The sequence below is a fragment of the Aptenodytes patagonicus genome, chromosome 9 (assembly GCF_965638725.1).
Source record: "Aptenodytes patagonicus chromosome 9, bAptPat1.pri.cur, whole genome shotgun sequence".
NCBI lineage: Eukaryota > Metazoa > Chordata > Aves > Sphenisciformes > Spheniscidae > Aptenodytes > Aptenodytes patagonicus.
Window position 1 is genome coordinate 15,157,458 of NC_134957.1, and position 18,025 is coordinate 15,175,482.

At 41.0% G+C, this 18,025-nt stretch overlaps 1 protein-coding gene across 3 annotated transcripts in view; it reads left to right on the plus strand.

The window, feature by feature from the left end:
- Positions 1-861: 861 nt before the first annotated feature.
- The window catches only part of AFF2 (ALF transcription elongation factor 2), a 348,869-nt gene continuing 331,705 nt past the window's right edge, over positions 862-18,025 (plus strand). For all 3 annotated transcript variants that reach the window (XM_076347219.1, XM_076347221.1, XM_076347220.1), the window contains exon 1: positions 862-971. In XM_076347219.1, the coding sequence (XP_076203334.1) occupies positions 925-971 (47 nt within the window). In that variant the 5' untranslated portion in view covers positions 862-924. The remainder of the gene's footprint in view (positions 972-18,025) is intronic.

Below are 18,025 nucleotides of genomic sequence, written 5' to 3' on the forward strand. Positions count from 1 at the left end.
GAGAGCTTCAGGACGCCCCTGTCCTGCCTGATGCCCGCAGGTGAGCTGTGCCACTTCCATTACTTATGAAGCACGCAGGCAGTGGGAAGGGCGGCCATCCCAGCTGGTGAGCAGATGCTGCTCAGCTGGAGCAAAACCCCAGGAGTGCTGGGGAGGACCCTTTTTGTTCAGTCCCCCCAGGGCTGCCTGGGCCTGTGCTTTCCTCTGCCCCCTTCCCCTGCCATCGTGCATCTCCCAGTAAGGCTGACCCAGAGTGTTGTCCGTGCCATGTCTACGCCATCTCTCATGTCAGTGGGAGTCAGGTTTGTTCACTCACAGGAGCTGGCTTTGGCAATTAAATTATAGGTGCCTATTTTAGTTTGGGTTGGTTTTTTTCCTCTCCCCTACCCCTGCTTCTTTCTTCCCCTCTCCGAGCCCAGTCAGGAGAGCTGAGAGCTCTCGGATTATCCCGAGGCGCGAAGCCGCCCCGCTCGCCCCCATCCCCGCTATTTCTCCTTTTCCGCAAAACTTCCCCGCGCACCCCGGGCGGGGGGCTGCGAGGCTCCGCCAGATCCCGGCGGTGCTGTCGCGGCGGCTCCATGCCGCGGCTTCGGGCCGCCCCGGCTCCTCCCCTCGCGGTGTGCGAGTGTGTGTGTGTGCGAGTGTGTGTGCGTGCGCCAGGGCCGCCGCCGTGCCTGCCTCTCCCAGCCAGGCAGCCAGCCGCGCCGCGCCGCGCTGCTGGCGGCGGCCGGAGCGGGCGGCGGCGGCGGCGCTCCGCGAGCCCCGGGCGGCTCCGCGCGGCCCCGCGGCGGCCGCCGCTCCCCGCGGCGCCGCTGCCCATGCCGGCCGGGCAGCCCTAGCCGCGCCGGCTCGGCTCGGCTCTCCTCGGCTCGGCGCGGGGCGGGGAGGGGGCACCACTTCTCTGAGTCTCCCCACCAGATCGTTATGGACCTATTCGACTTTTTCAGGGACTGGGACTTAGAGCAGCAGTGGTAGGTTTTTTTGGGTGGTTTTTCTGGTGTTTCCCCCCCTCCCCCCCCCGCGCCTGCCTCTCCACCCCTCTCCTTCTAACAGCTGCCTCCTTCCTCTCCTCCCTGCTCGCTCCCCCGGTGCTTTAGCCTTTGTTGAGGGGGCGAAGCGCCCGGTGCCCGCCGGGGAGCGGAGCCGCGCTGCGCCCGCGGGGAGCCGCGCCGGGGCAGCCGCCGCCGGGGCTGGCCGGCTCCGGCCGCTCTCCGCGGCCGCGCCGCCGGCTCCGGCTGGTGGGGAGCACCTCGCGGTCCGCCGGCTGCGGGGGGCGAAGTTGGCCGGAGGGGGAGGAGAGGCAGGGGCAGCGCTGAAATGTGCCGGGGTGCTGGCTGAAATACCAACAGCAACAGCAAACCGCCTCCCCGAGCAGGGAAGCGGTGTGGAGAGGCGATGTTCTCCCCGGGATCGCGGCTTTGCTAATGTTGTGTTTACTGCTGTCAGTGACAATGTTCCCTTCACGGGGAGAAACGCAACTGTAGTTTTGCTGTGTGGCACAGTTCAACTGTAGCCCTGTCCAGTGTGGGGGTTTCTGTTGCTGTTTTTGCTGGTTTCCTATTCTGGATGAAGCGTTATTGAAGTTAGTTTTGGAAGTGGGAAGATCAGTCCCCGTGATATTATAACAGGTCTTTTTTTCTTCCTTCTCCCCCCCCCCCCGTCTCTGTCTCTTTCTTTTCTTTTTTTTTTTTTTCTTTTTTCAAGAGTGGAATTTTAGGTTTATATTGCTCTGCAAATAGGTGCACACCTTGAAAAGGTCGGTGCATCTGTTTAAGTGTATTGTAAACTTGTTACCAAAGTGAATGTTAAGGAATTTTCGATGGGTGACAAGTAGCTGGGAAAGTTAGAATTTGGGTAGGTATTTAGTCACTTTCCCGGCTGGTTAATGAGATTAGGCTTATTCTTTGACTGCTTTTATTGGTTCTTTACTTTTCAATTTAGCAAATACAGTTATAATTCTTTAACTATGCACGGTGAAATTCAGTGGTTGGTTACTGCTTTGTTAAATGCTTTTAGGCTGGAGTGCAGTTTGCCAAGAAAGACAGAGTTTAAAATACTGTATTTTGTGATCCTAATCTCTAAATGTCACATGGATTATATGTTTGTATGCATGTGCATTTGGACCTCGTGTTTTGTGGAGGGTTTACTTTACTTTGATAATATAAAGGTATGTCTGGGAAAAAAAAAATCATCTATTTAGTTAATAACTATCATTTTGCCAAACGCAGTCTAACAGCTATGGTTGCAAATCCAAGATAATCGGAACCAAATACCTGTCACGTTCTATTTTACAGCGATTTGGAGTAAATCCTTGGAACCGTAAATTACACTATATCAATATTAATCTGTAAGCAGGCGTTGTGGATCATGTGTGTGTTTTATCAGCTCTGTATAAACCATCATATTACATCTTTTAATAAGCATGTTGTTGTTATTTAAAAGTGATAATCACAATAAAATTAGTTCTCAATTAAATATTATGCTTCTACCACACTATCTTTACTCTGCTACACTAATTTATTTTGCAGACAACTGATAACCACCGTATTACTACTAAAATAATATTTGCATACAATTTGCCTAATTTACAGTGTGGGTAACATCATTAATTTAATGGAAGCTGTTACAACCCAATATGTGGGTGTAGTTCAAATGCTAAGCACATTATAGGTATTGAGTTTTAATGTTTGCTTAATAACTTACTTTCATTTGACTATGGTTTTATGTGGATTTAGAGATGTGCATCAGAAAGAAGGGAACTCTCGTGCCTCTGTTTTTCTATAAAATATTAACATATTGCGACTCATTCTAGAAATTCCATTTGCTTGCTTTCGTACAGTGAAATTTATTGGTTTTAGTGTTTTTAGGGTCCATGAGGAAAGAATATTTTTACTTTGTTTCAGTATGTTTGATATCTATACAAACTCTCTATATGGCACAGGCGTTCACACTCAGTTACTTATTGCAGAGATCAAGGTGGATTTAGCTTTTAATAATCCAATTAGTGTATGCATGTGCACATGTATATAATATGTAGGTACACAATCTACATGTATACAGAAACATTACATGTATTTTATTGTACATGTAAAGATTTGTCTCTGGCAAGTAGTTGCATTGCTTAAGGAGAGACGAATTTAGCTCATCTATCCATAAATATGTGCATGTGTATATATGTAATGTGTTACACGTGCATCATCTCTACACACCCAGAAATATGCATGCTCACCCATCAAGGTTTATTAATTTTTGTCTGTGTATCCATTATGGTATGGTTACTTCATAATATTTACAAATAAGTGCATATAACATGATGTGTGAATTGCTGCTTCTTATTTTGAAACTGTCCTCCTTCCTTCTGTGTGTAAGCTGGCCTTTGTAAAACGTGTTTCACAAACATATATAAGGCAATTAGAGACCCTCTTCTGCATTCCTTGCAAACCCAAAACTTGTGCTAATCTGTGCTGCAGTCGCCAAGAAGGCAAGCTCAGGCCTACAGTGTGTGTGGGGGTGTTTGTATGTATTATCTGTATGCAAAGTACAACAGAAACATAGTTAGCCTGAGAAATATATATATATTAAAAAAAAAATTTATCGCTCAAGCAGAGATTTTTTTTTAATCCAATGAAAAGGTGTAAAGGTAACACTTTCCATGCATTATCATTATATCAGGAAATCACTCCCCGGAAGTTTTGGGCTGATGGGAAAAATACAGTTAATCCCACCCCCAACGGAGGTGTGTCTTTGTCTCACTTCTTGAAACGTATTTTGTCAAGAACTGTCAAAGTTATAGCGTGTGCTGCTACTACATGTGTTCTTAAATTCTCGCCTGGCGTTCCGGATGATTAGTGGGAGCTTTGTCTTGATACAAACTGCAGAATCAGCCCTTTAGTTTCCCATATTAGGAGAGATCACAGTAGTATAAGAATGAGGTGTTTCATTGAACCTTCATCAAGAATGTGGTTGGGAGGGTAGCTGAGGGTTGGTGTGGTTTTTTTGTTAACACTTGGGAAAAATGTATAAAATAAGGCCACAAATATCCCCGTGGATGTTTTGCCAGACTTGAAAAGCTGAAAAAAAAACCCAAAAACAATTTAAATGAATCTAAACTCTGGCTGAGGTGAAAGGGCCAAAGCTAAATTCTGCTATGATTCCTGGATGAATAAGACACGTTCACCTGGGCTTGCATTTAATATGAGCCATTCTATGAGGGAGAAAGGAAGGGAGATGGATATAATGAAAAGCTTGAATGCCTGTGTGCACCAAGGGGACCACTTGCTGTTAAAAATCAAATTTCATCTTTTAAATCACTTTCCACGCTTGTCTGTGGTAACCAAGTAAATGAAATCTTGAAGTGTGCTGGGACCATGTGGCTAGATTTGAACCTGCTTACGGAGTAAGGTGGTGCCATTAATCAGCAGCTGGGAAACAACAAAACCCAAGAAAAACCCAACCACTGCAGAATATATAGCTCATCACTAACACAAAAAAGGCAGAGAGATTCATGGTTTATGTTATCTTTATTGTTGTTGGTATTAATATTTTTTAAGTCCTCCAATCTTTAAAAAAGTGGAAGTGGAGAAAATACTTAGTGGGAAAATGCATATTAAGGGATATAAAATAAAATCTGGCAAGGGGAAATAAGATCAGCAGGTAAGTGTCGTTGTAGCTGTGTGGTTGTGATAGGGAAGACTTCTCACTGCAGAGAAACAAGCCTCTTGTTTGGTTTTTTTTTTTTTTATATTACGTACCACAAGTAGCCTAATTACAGCAAAACCAGCAAACTGCCAGTTATACAGGAAGAGGCTTAAACTCACTAAACTGTTATATAAATAGAAAGTTCAAAGGTCTGTTTGTGGCTGACAAAGCTGAGAACAGACCATCTGTGGGCCAGGTTCCTCTCCTGTATGAATGCAAAAACACACTGCATGCCCCAGCAGCGTGTACTTTCAACATAGTCCTCAACCTGGAGGGGGTGATCCTGCTCTCCAGACAAAGGTGAACTGTTTCAGTTCCAGCCTTGGGTATTTCCCCTCTTTCACCCACCTTCCCCTATCCCTCTTTGCCTTGTGCCTCTGCGGAAGACCTTCTCAGTTACTGTTCTTCACCAGGGTCTGTAATAGCTCGCTAAATGAAAAGTCTTCTGAATGTGGAAAGAGTGTGGTGTTTCTGATGGGAATGTGTGAAATAGAGTAAATAGGCTCTTTGGGAATTAGACTGATTTTTTTTTTTTTTTTTTGGGGGGGGGGGATGGTGGGAATATTAGTATAGGAGAAAGTCACATTTGAATGGATTTCTGTAAGGTTTTTCTCCCCCTCCCTTTCTTCTCCTTAAGAAATATTACAGTTGAATTGCAGTTACTTTTTGGATTTGTATTACAGACATCCCCGAGTAATTATTTGAAAACGTTTCATTTTCAATTTGCTTTGAAAGTGTAAATGGATAGATTGTGTGGCTGCTGGTGGGTGGGTGAGGGGGATTAGATGCTGTCAAAACAAGCAGCTGAGAAAGACCAAAAATAGTATTGGGCCAAAACCTGTACTTGAAGTGCATCCTGATTTAGTAATTCTTCCCTGGTTGATACTGAACTCCATGGAGTGTAAATCTTAAAAGAATTTGGCCGTTTGCAAACATTAAGCCCACATCTATCCTATAAGGCAAAATTACAATCAGTTTAACAGCATTTGAATTGTTTTCCTAATGATTCATTCAAGAATTTAATGACTTTTAAAATATACAAATTGGGATGGAGAATAGATACTTCAGATACTGTTCAGCTATTCTGAAGCCAGGCAGAACTTCAGAGCATTTAAGCACTTTGTATGTGAATGCCAATTACATTGTTCGGGATTTTCTTTTTGAGTAGAAGATGGTGTTATGATGCAGGTCCTTCAGTCAAGCAGAATTACTCCTTTTGTCTGTCTGACAAGACTGTCACTGCAACCTGGAATTTAACTAAATAATTTAAGGGGAAAATGTGACGTTCTGTAAAGTATTAAGTTAAATAAATATACTAAATAATCTCTGAAAAAATGGGTGGACATTGCTGGTCTTTTTGAGCTTCTTGGGACTGAGACAGTATGCTCCAACGTCATGGAAGGAGTGCTGTGGTGCTTTTTGTGTTATGAGGCACAAATTCTGTTTTTATCCAAGTCAAGCAAAATTCCCATCATGCGAGATGGGGCAAAATTGTCTCTAAGACTTAGAAAAAGCACGTGGGTCTTAATAAAGCAGGGTTGGTAGGCAGGTATGTAGTTTTTAGCACACAAGCAGTCCTATTGAAACAACTCTGATTTCAAGTTAAGTTTTACTGAACTGGGTTCTTGATCACTCCCAAAATGCGCAACATGTTTTACTAATAACTGAATCCCAGTTCTCCATGTATTTGGTAATGGAAACTGATGTTATTTTTGACTGTATAGTACACATCCATTTGCCTGAAATCTATCAGCAGTTTTACATGATTGCACAAATAACTGGGCAGCCAGAAAGAATGCAAATATTAAATCTCATTTTAAAAAAAAAAAGTAGAAGAATTGTAGGAAACATTTTATACACCGAACCCATGAAGTATGTGGAATAAGCATCTAAACAGATAGACCCCAGCCTGTATTTCCCTGGTGCCTTTAGTTTGAGGTAATGGAATTTCTTTGTGTAGAGGACTTGAAGAATTGGGCTCCTGGATGCTTGTTAAATGTGTATAATCAATAAAAACCATAAAGTTCCCATGTCTTTCTCCAGCATGGGCCTGAGCCAGTAGCCAGTGACGTCAATGGAGATGCTCCCAATTGACTTCAGAGAGTACTGGCTTTGACCCTGTTTTGGCCAAAAGGCAGAGTTCATGAAATGTGGAGCAACTCTCTAATGACCAGGATCAGCGAGGCACTTTGCACACACCTAATACTATGCATGTGGAAAAACTCTACAGAGCCCAATTCTGAACCTGTCTAATTCGAATTTACTGCCTTTCTTTTGAGAAGAAACAAAAGAAAAATGAAGAGGAAAGCTTGAATCTTTTCTCTTGGTTGCAGTTAACAGAATAGATTTTATAAAGCCATCAAACATCTATTAACACTGAAAACTGAAACTGTGCCACAGCTCTGGGTTTTGCAATGTTACAAATTCTTTCTTAAGCATTGAAAAAGAAGATAGTAAATCCAGTAATATGTCAAGTTAGTATAACCTTCCAGACCACTCATAATATAATGTAGTCAGGAAGTCACAACAGTGACTCAAACAGACAGCTCTTTCATCCTTTTATTGTTATTGAATGTTCTATATTGATGCTTTGTAATCAAAAAATTTGTTTAAATTGTTCTAATAGCTTTGGTCAGAGGTCAGAAGGTACGTTACTCCTGACTAATGGACAGCTGTAGAGATAAAAAATGAGAGGAAGGATGGCAATGTGCATGTCAGTAGCTTTTAAACTCCATTTTGAATAACTTCTAATGATATAGTTGTTTGACTAAAGATTCTCACAAAAGGCATGTGATATTCAATCTGCATTTGAGTGAAGATTTTGGGGAATGAGCTGGGGGGGTTGTTTTCTGTACTGGAGCCTAGTCTCGCAGAAACTTGGAAAGAATTGCAAGTTGCTCCTTAATTTCAACAAGACTGCTGTTGAGTGCAGTCAGTACGATGGGTTTACAAGGTTGGGCTCGTAGTGCTGAAAAAATAATATGGAACTAGAGAGCTGAGGTAAGGGAATAAACCAAAACTTCCTGCAGTTAACTTCCCAGCTGTTACAAACTGTTTTATCATGAAGAAGCTGTTTTTCAACTCGTATGTAGCAGATCCACACCATAAATTATTATGACTGTTAAACAAAGGTCTAGTCAGTAGTCTCTTCTTCTGTAAAACTTTATATCACATTTTAATGACGTTTTATGAATGTGTTCAAATCAAGCCACCGAGAGAAGAAAACTCTTAGTTGTGGAATTTCTTTTCTTTATGTGACCTCAGCAGTTAATCTGTGTCTTTTTACTGGAGATTATCGATGAGTCCTTATTCCAGGTGATTTGAGATGGTGAGGTATAAGGAGAGTTGGAGATGATACCACAACTGGAAGCTGATTTTCACTGTAGGCGACACAGAGAATGGAGGAATGCTATTTACTATGTACAATGTCTAAGTCTTGTTTAGCGAGGAGCTGTAGTCAGCAATTCAGATTCCTGACTCAGATGCTGCATGGTGCTACCAGTTATAGTAAGACATGATTAGCCCACTTGTAATTACATGTTTTTATAGGGGTTGGGGTATTAACAACCAGCAAAGAAGAAAATGAGATAGAGCACCAAGTTAAAAATCACTCAGTTGTTCCTTTGACAAGTATTATAATAGCTATTTTTTTATCACTGTGGGTGTACGTGGTGTTGTGGAATAAGTAAATTCTGTAGCTCTACATTGCTTTCAGTGCCTGGGGCTCAAACCTGCAGATGTCTTACTACTGAGGCTAGTGCTTTTTCCTTATGGCACTTTGCATGGACTATTGTCAGGATTTGACCATAGTTTAAAAGTTTTCTTCTTGGTTATTCAAGTGTAGGCCCTTATGATAGGTGATGGTATCTGCATTCTACAAAGTGATAGACACCTAAAAGTAAGACTGGGTAAAAACAGAGCAGTACTTGGTGGCTTGTGATCTGTGCTGAAGGTGGCTTTACAATGGAATGTTTTTCATTTAAAATATTTTTAGGTCTGAGGGTAACAGTCCATTATGTAGGTCTACTTATTCTTTTTTCATCCTTTACTGTATCACTGGTTTGGGTTAAGATTTCACTTGTGAGGAAAAAAGCAAGCAACTGTCAGTAGAGAAAGCAAATGCAAAGCTTTAAATATAAAATCAGGAAATATAAAATGTCATTAAGGTTGCAAGTTCCCATTTATTTTAGTCTCATGTCATGAGGGAAACTAAGATCCTGCAGTAATACGGTGTTTAGGTGAGTCTGTTTTGATGCTGCTGTTAGTAGCCATGGTTATATTTGAGAATGTAGTATTCAAGACTTGGGAAAATATATGCCTGTTGATTATGGACCTCTTTGCATAGAGGCCAGTGAGAGACATGATTTCAGGGGGCTTAATTTCAGAAGGTTGCACACTTTTTAGGTCCCTGTCCTGGACTCTCAGGTGAGACACCCATAGCTTCGGGTAGCCCATTCATGTATAAAAACTTCGGGCTGCTCTTTTGAATGTGGGAGTGATTTTTCTTCTAGTTTCTTTCCTGTAGAACAATGGAATGACATTCTTCCTGGTGTTTCCTATGAAGAATAATGATGAGGAATTATCTTCTCTGTCTACAAGTGTTTAAAAACTCATTAGTTAGGGTCCCTGAAAGAATTCCAATACAAGTCAGTGGGTGTGGTGAAGCTGATTGTAATGGGAAGCGGACTGGGCCCTGGGGCTGGTGGTCAGCAGGGAGGCAGAGCTGTAAAGAATACTGCGCATATGCTATAGTAAGCATTTTCATAGATCTCCTCTGTGGGAGAGGACAATGGCTTTGGAGCTCATATTTACTCAAAAAGCAGCCCTTTGATTTTCATGGCTTTATGCTTCATTGCACATTGGAAGGCCCATTTGTCTTCACCAAGCCTTTGAAGAGGGATAGGTGAAGGGATTGAGGCATCGGCCAATGGCTGAGGCTAGCGGTTGCTTGGAGAAGGAGCTAAGTTACCTTGCTTTTTTTGGTAATACTTGGCAGAGTTGTTGTCATCCTTTTTAAGTTTGCTAAATCAAGGTGAATATATATATTTAGGAATAGAACGTGGTTTCTCTTACCAGCTCTGCCACTAGCTGCTTTACTGCCTTTGGAAAGTCACTTTGTCTGTTTAAGTGGGGTAATGATATTTATGTCTTTGGTAATTTGCTTTTTTTTTTTTTTGTTCAGGTGGAAAGCATGAGAGAGAAGGGCCAGCTGTGTAGTTACCTTTATCTGGTGTTTCTGTTCGCTTTTTCATCTTCCTGGGGGTCAGCTGGGAACTATTTTTGACATTTTCTCTACTCTGAACTTCACTCTAGCTATACAGTCCTTAACTAGCTTGCTTGTACTGCATTACCTACAAGAAGAGCAGTATTGGCGCAGATTGTCTATGGCATAGCTTATGCATTGAGATCCTGTGTTGGATGCAGCATTTGTGCTGATGATATCAGACACATGTTTAGAAAGCTGGGGTGATATTTCTGGCCACAGACCTTTCAAGCAAGTTGATTTACGTCTCTCTGCTCTACCTCCTTTTGTAAAGTGAGAAGAATAACATCTCAGAATTTTACTGGTAGACTGAGGCATTTTGCAGAGAAGTCATTGTCATTACCCCTTCTTATACACGGGGGAATGGAAAGAGAGGAGCGAAGTGACTTGCAGAAGGACTTGGCGTTGGTCAGGACTGCTGTCAGCAGTGTTCCAGTTCACTGCTTGCCCACTCTGATGGGTATATTTTCCTATTCTGCAGGGGTGTGATGAGGTTAAGTCCCTTAATGTTTATGAATGTTTATAGTGATGGAGCAAGACAGGAACCTAGGCAGATATATTAGTAGGGGAAAGGCAAGCCCATAAAGAGAAATGGTAGGATTTGGGGAGAGCATATGTGCAACAAAAGTTAATCAAAGCAGAGAAACTCTTCTGAAGGGCAGAATTTATTTACAGTGTGCATATTTGATATAATTTACCCTGCTCTCAGCTGGACAGTGAAGGCCATGGACCTTTCAGAGACAGAATGGTCTTGTTACTCCAGAAGACTTGTCATTTCCTGGGTCTTACAGAAAAGCTTTGTATATGCAGCTGTAGCTTAAGTAAATGTCATGTCTTGGATGCTTCACTGAATAGTACATCCACACTTTTTCAGAAGCATTGTTGCTCTTTGAGCCAGCTGCCTTTGTTTCTAGCAGACCGCCGCTTTGTTGGTTAACCCTGGGCATGAGTTTTCTTCACATATGTTATTAGATTGAACATATTTTCTATTTATACCACTTGGGGATACAAATTACTGTGTTACGATTAGCAAGCACTAGAAGAGTACATCTTTGTGACGTAAAAAAAAAAAAAATAAATACAGGGGCAAAATTCTATTCAAAGGTCCTTTCCTTCAAGGTTCAAGGGAAAATAGACAGCAAAATCAGTTGATGGTCTTTATTTTTACGTCCCAGAAAAGCAGGAGGTATTTGCACATAGGTGTTTTAGTAGATTATGTTGGTGGAATTTGGCTCTGAAATTAACAGTGGGCTTTTGAAGAAGGGGATGAATTTTGATGAAATCTTGTGTATCATTTTAAGGCAATTAGGGAGATTATTAGTAGCGTACATACTTTAGAAGTATTGTCTTCATGGCTTTGATAATTGTCTGTGGGCCAGTAAAGTTGCACTAGAGGGCTGAGCTGAAGGCCACTGCAGCTGGTTGAAGTTTTTCATTGATTTAGTAAACTCTAAAACATACTTAGCCAGAGCTTCCTTTGCTTTCTCACTCCATTTCTGGAGAAGATGACCTTTACCTACTCTGTGGTAGAGCTCCAGAAACATTATGCAATCTATTGCAATATTTTTGTTACTGCTCAGTCTTTCCTTCTCTCTTTAAAGAGCCCTTGCCCAAACTGATCTTTAATGTGCACATAGAGGGGTCATAGCTAAGGGAACGTAATTAAAGAGGGTTTTGACATTTGTGTAGGAAAACACCTGTGTGCTCGTTCAGAATCATACAGCCTCATCAGCAAGACATTGAGCACGTTTGGATCGTAGACCATGACTAGGTGTTATCCTCATCAGGGTAATAAATAATACACTTTCCTGTCACTTCACTCTGCCTGGTTCTTTCCCCATTACCCCAGACAAGCTGTTGTGTGAGAATTTTGCGTGGTTGTAGACTGCTCATGAATCTTGCAGTACATGACATGCAGACATCTAACAAACATGACTAGAAACTGCATAAAATACACAGGCATAACACAGAAGTCATATGTTTGAAAACACATTAGAGCTCCGCAAATAACCTGATATCTAGAAGGCTTTTTTCTCCTGTATATCCATAACCAAGAGTATTCTGCTAGCTGCGTTTCAACCAGATCAGGGTTATTTCAGATTTTGTAATGATTCTCACTTGTGTAAACTCACGCAATCTGCCTGCAAATTCAACTTCAATGATAAAAGGTCTCATCAAAAAATTGAGGCAGGCTAAAATGTTTGGTTAAGATTTAGTATCTTTCTAACTAATTATAACACAGTGTCAATATATGCTTTTAATATCTGTGGAAAGAAGAGGAACATAAATGATACAGTTCCATTGTACTAGGTCTTTTGTAAACAATTAATGGTTAGGTGGATGTCTGAAGCAAGGGTGAGAGAATTGATAAACCTGTTCCAAAGGGCTTGAAAAGTTGAAGTGATTCTAAATGTAGATTAGGAGCAAACGATGACAGCCAAGCCAGCATTACCTCAGTTGATTAATTTATAAGGATACTGGTCAATGATTTTAACCAACAGCTATGCATAGTAGAATCCTAATGGGATCTGTCTGTTAAGATTACATAAAGTAGAGCATTTGATTTATTTCATAGCTTTCCAACGCTCCACTTTTAAGTTCATACAAATAATGCATTAGTCACACTGGATAAAATGGCGTATTGAATAAAGTTGTGATTTTGTCTGCTTCTTATAATCTGATTTTTATAAAGGATTAAATCTGTTTTAGTAGTTTATTCATACCATAAAAGAGATTGTCGGTTGAATGGAATCTTTACATCTGCCACTTTCTATCTCATTAGAAAAGACAGTAACATAAAGTTCCTCATTTCCTCCCAGTCTGTTTTATCCCCTGGTGTGTCTGAGTGTGTATATCTTCTGTACATGTTTGTATATTATAATGTCAGGGTGTTTTCGAAGTTGTGGTTAAGACTGCCTCACAGCTTTGGGGGAGTAATACGAGGGGTTATAAATGTTCTGGCAAAGAAAATACCCAGCTAGGAACAAATGGGGGATGCGGCAAGGGGTGACTGTCAAAAATCTGAAAATGATGGCTTTTAGCGGCACGGCCATGTCTGTATGCATTGCCAGGCTCAGCAAGGTATTTAAGTACACACAGTACTTTACTGTGAGTGTGCCTACATTAGCGGACGCAAGTGCATGCTTAATGATAAGCGCATGTTGGCTTATGGCTGATTTAAGAGGACATGAAGGCTGGGCATTCCTCTGAACTTGTGTGAATTGTCAGTTGTGATCAAACTGTCCAACTGTCATTCATCTGTCACGGTTCCAGTGGTTTTTAAAACATTCTTCTAATTCAAATCCATGGTTGTTGGTTTTAAGCTAAATATTTAATGCAAAATTACAAATTTAGGCATTTTTATCCATTGTTGCCAGAATGTTGGCTTATTGTTTGTGTATTTTATTCCTTTTGTTTAAATGTGTGTCATTGACAGGATGCTGCTGTTACAACTGGCAGTTGTTTTCACGTAGACCTTTAAAGAGCAGCAGATTATCTTTTCATAGATGTTTTCTTACTTGTATTTAAGGTTTTTGCCATTTCTATTTAATCCCATTAAGTGTTTAGGGCCAGACTTGGTCTTCTGACCGTGAGGTGCTCTTGGTTTCTGGTGTTGAGCAGAGAGGTAGTATCCAGCTCTTTTAGTTACCTTTTTAGTAAGAAAAGCAGATTCTGAGGATCTCAGTCCTCCCTTTGCTGAGGATGAAACTTCTTCATTCACATTTTCATTTGTTGATACATGTTGCAGTTTTATTGGCTCTGGCATTTTAATCTTGGCTCCTTTTCCCACATACTTTGAATCAGTAGGAGTATTTTGATATAAAATGTGTAGTCAGGCTCTTCTGTAGAGCAGGGAGCCACCTGCAAACTTTGGTTGCAAACGCAGTGGGAGCAGCTCTAGTGCCTGGGTGGGCAGGGAGGCTTGTGCTGGGCTCTGCCCTTGGGGAGGGCCTTGGGTTGCCGAAGTGTTAATACAGGATTATACCTATTTGACTCCCAGCGCAGGATTGGGCCTGTCCCTGACTCCAGTAAGCTTCTTGAACAAGACTTTAAGAATCACATATCATTCATCAGCCCACTTTGTTTTAGGAGAAATGACAACGGGACCTAGCGCTTTGCTCCACGCTGGCCGTTTTCTCTGCAGCACTGGTGCACTCACTGAGCTGTACAGTCACAGCTGAGTCATTTTTTGCTTAAATTGTGTTCCTTACTGAAATTGAGGAAAAAAAACCCTTTACTTGTCACAAAAGTGTTTTTGGTCGTGAGTACATTCCCATGACGCAGAATGCTCCTCGAAAGGGCAGTAATGTTTGCTGAGGTGGAGATAGACCCTACGTTGTAGTTTCTGGGGCCAAATCCGGGGAGTATGCACAGGTTTGTTTGCTGAGGGCAAGTAGTTTCCATTTGGCATTACTGAATGAACAGTGCCCTCTTTCTCAGCTAAATTTAAGTATCCTCTGCAGCAGGTTTACCTACACACATGAAGCAGCTCTAATATCTCTGACCTTGCTTTAAAAATGGGTAATCATAAGAAGCAGACACAGCTCCAGTGTGCACTGGTGTGTGGCTCCAGCGGCACTGGGGGAGGTGGGAATTGCAGGTGTCTCAGGAGCCAAGGGAGCCTTCCCCAGCCACCCTCCTCCCCAGCAAACCTGGCCTGTTGGAGGGGTCATCCTGGAGCTGCACATGGCTGGAGAATGCATCCATCACCGCTATCGGGGAATGTCCAAACCTGGCACCTTCTGTATGCACAACTATTTAAATGGAAGTATTTGTCAGCTTTCTCATATATGTAGAAGCACAATTTCTGGGGTGGAAAGCACGTGCTGGTTACATACAGTTCTTGTTGCTATTCGAGAACGTGAGCTGATGCTGGACCCACGGTTTCATAATACACTGAGGACTAGTGCAACCTTCCAGCACTCGGTTAACAAATTATCCTGTGAGATGGTTATGGCAATAAGACACAGCATAAGTATTTAAATATGAAAGAGCAGTGCCACACTGTTTATTTTCTGTGAGGAGTACTGACTGTATCTCTGAATAAACAGACAACAGCCTTTTATGGGAGATTTTTGTTGTATTTTATTTGGCAGCTGTTTGTCTTAATAGGAATTCTTCAATAGAATTTATTGTATTTTGTGCTGGTAGGGGGGAGAGCCAAAGCAGAATCTGAGCAGTTTTACTTGTTTTACTTGTGAACAATAAGAAAATATTGCTGTATTAATTACTGTTGTGCTTTATTGGCACAAATAAAGAGATCCTATAATATAAAACTGCTAATATAAGAAAGGCTTTGATTTTCTCATTAGCACAGGATATTTTGCATCTGTTCTGGTTCATGAGTGCATTGTCGGCACTTAAATAATAATAATGACTCAGTAACGAGTAAGAATAACAACAAATAGGCATGTGAGTTTGCAGGCAGTCAGGCACCCTCCGGTGTTTATCAGTAGGTTGGTTTTGGAGGTCTTGCAAAATGAGCCGTTCCCATATGCCCATTCAGATTTTCTTAGATCATTGGGCAGCCTGGAGATTCATTTCGCTGCTGGCATGGCTGGGTTATATACAAGCACTTTTTTCATTGTGTCAGGAATAAAGTGTTAAAAGTTCTCACTTGAAATGGAAAATGTATGCTTCTTCCACTTAGAAACATTTAAGTCTCCATTTTTCCTCTGTTGTATTTTTTCTTTTTGTTGTGAATAGAGTCTTAAGTATCTCATTGTTTTGAATTCGTGAAAATATGACAGCTCTGGATTGTTCTGCTAGTCTTTCAAGTATGTTCTTAAAAATGTAGCCTGGAAACACCTTCACTACAGTTCAACCTAGTTTGTGTCAAATTGTCCCTGCTTCTGTAGTTACTATTACAAAAACAGATAATGTTAAACCAACGTTAGCAGTCTGCTTTGAACATCGAAAAGCCTAGGAATCTAAAATTAAGGTTCAAATTCTGATTTGACTCTTAGTTTATAGCACTGTCTCACCTTTTATAAAGTCACCTGCCTGCCTGTATAATATGCCACACAGTACAATTTAGGGATTTAATTTTTTTCCAGGTATTATCTAATGCTGAATCGTTAAGGACAGTGATAAGTGAAGGATAGCACAACACTCCCTTTATTGTTAAAGCAGTGGCTAATTTCATCAAAGAATGTTAACTTTTAGCTTTATTCTCAAAATAATTTGGACTAATGATGTGGCTTAATGGTTCTGAGTTTACTCTAAGAGAAAGGGAAAACGTTTAGCTCAAGCTGGGGGAAAAAAATCAGCAATTATGCTTTGAGTTACTATTTTCTTAAAACACTACTCTGCGTTGTAAATTACACCCTTATGAACCTGCAGCTCTAGAGAAAGTCACAAGAAAGTGTGTATGTGTATAAACAATGATCTGGAATTTGACAATTCTGGTCAAAATACTTAAAGTTCTGGGCTGATGGGCAAGAGGGCATCTTCTGTGTGAAGGGTCTAAATTGTACCCACCATTTAATGCCATTAAAAGACTACCCTAAAAAAAAAATCAAGAAGTGGCCTTATTGATTGCTCCAAGTGATACTTGCTTTAAGCGGCATGTGTTAATGTGCACTTTAACAATATCTGTGAAGCAAAGGAAAGCAAAAGTGGATTTTTTTTTTTTCCGTATTGATTAAAATTATTTTTTGGTCCAACAGCCCTTAACTGTAATGGCACAAACCTTACAACACACACATGGTTAAAACAGCAAGAGAGGAATAAAAAAAAAAAGAAAAACAAAATAAAAACCAACCTTCCCCTCCAACTCAAACAGTTTAGGCCTGCGTAAGCCAAAAGAAATTGGTAAAGCAAGTAGTTTATCAGCACATGACCTGTAAAGTACTTAAAGTGATCTGTGAATGGAAGCTACCCTAAGTCTGTTTCTTGTCACAGTAATTTGTCTGGCTTAAGGGCAAAGTAAGTGGGTCTCCTTGACAGTACAAGAGCAAGTGGATCACCAGGTAAGATCAGATAGGAGTCTCTGGTGGTAACAACAGAACTACAACAAAGCTCCTCTTTTGACACCATTTCTGCTGCTGTTACTGCTGTTAATAAGTGTGCTAATTATCATGAACCTGATAAGGCTTATATTAATTGACTGAACTAAATGTAAATTCTGGTTAAATAGAGAATAGTTTAGTAGACTTGACAGGTGCTGATTGCTTAGCTGCTGTGTTCAGCGTAAAGGCATGCTTCAAAACAAAATAAATATCTGTATTTTAACTCTTAGATTTTGGGGAAGCTTAAAATATTCAGATTTGACTCCTAAAATAGAAAAGCTTAAGGTTTGCAGAATATCTTCTGCCTTTCTCCCCTGTCCTGCGATACTTTATGCAAGGGCAATTAGTTCTTACAGGTTTTTTCTTTATTGCAGTAAAATCCCTGTGTAGTCATTTGTCACATGTTTGCATGGCACAGAGTAGTGTGGCCTAACTGTTTAGTCTCCAGATACTATTACAGCAGTAAATGTTGGGTAATAAATAGCAACCACCACCAATCTGATGGCTGTAGAATAGATGTGGAGTTCCAGTTAGAGGGCACTCTGGGCTTTTGGGCAGATCATCTCTCTACCTCACTCTACACATTTGCAAAATGGATACTGTAGTATACATTTGGCTTTTGAGGCGGTTTGGGCATGCCTAGTAGTTGTGAAGATACTTTGAGGTCTTTCATATATCTTTCATATGTCCAAGCAAAACAGTGTAAGTATTAAAGTGCTCTTCTTTTGCCTGGGAGGAGGGCACTTCCCGACTTACAGAAGCATTTACATGCTCAGTATTATAAGTGTAGACATGGAAATGGAAAAACAAACATGATACCTCTGATGGTAAATGTCACAGACTTTCTTTGGAAATGCTGGAATATTTATAGTATATTTCATGTATTCCATAATTAGGCATTGCCATTAGTGCACACGACCTCTTCATTTTAATTGTCAGGAGAGCTGTCACACAATAACACATGGTGCAGCATGCTGCAAGAGCAGCCGGCTTTTGTCATTTCACAGCTACATTTTATTACTTCTTAAAATGTTTTAATTCTTCTTCCCCTTCT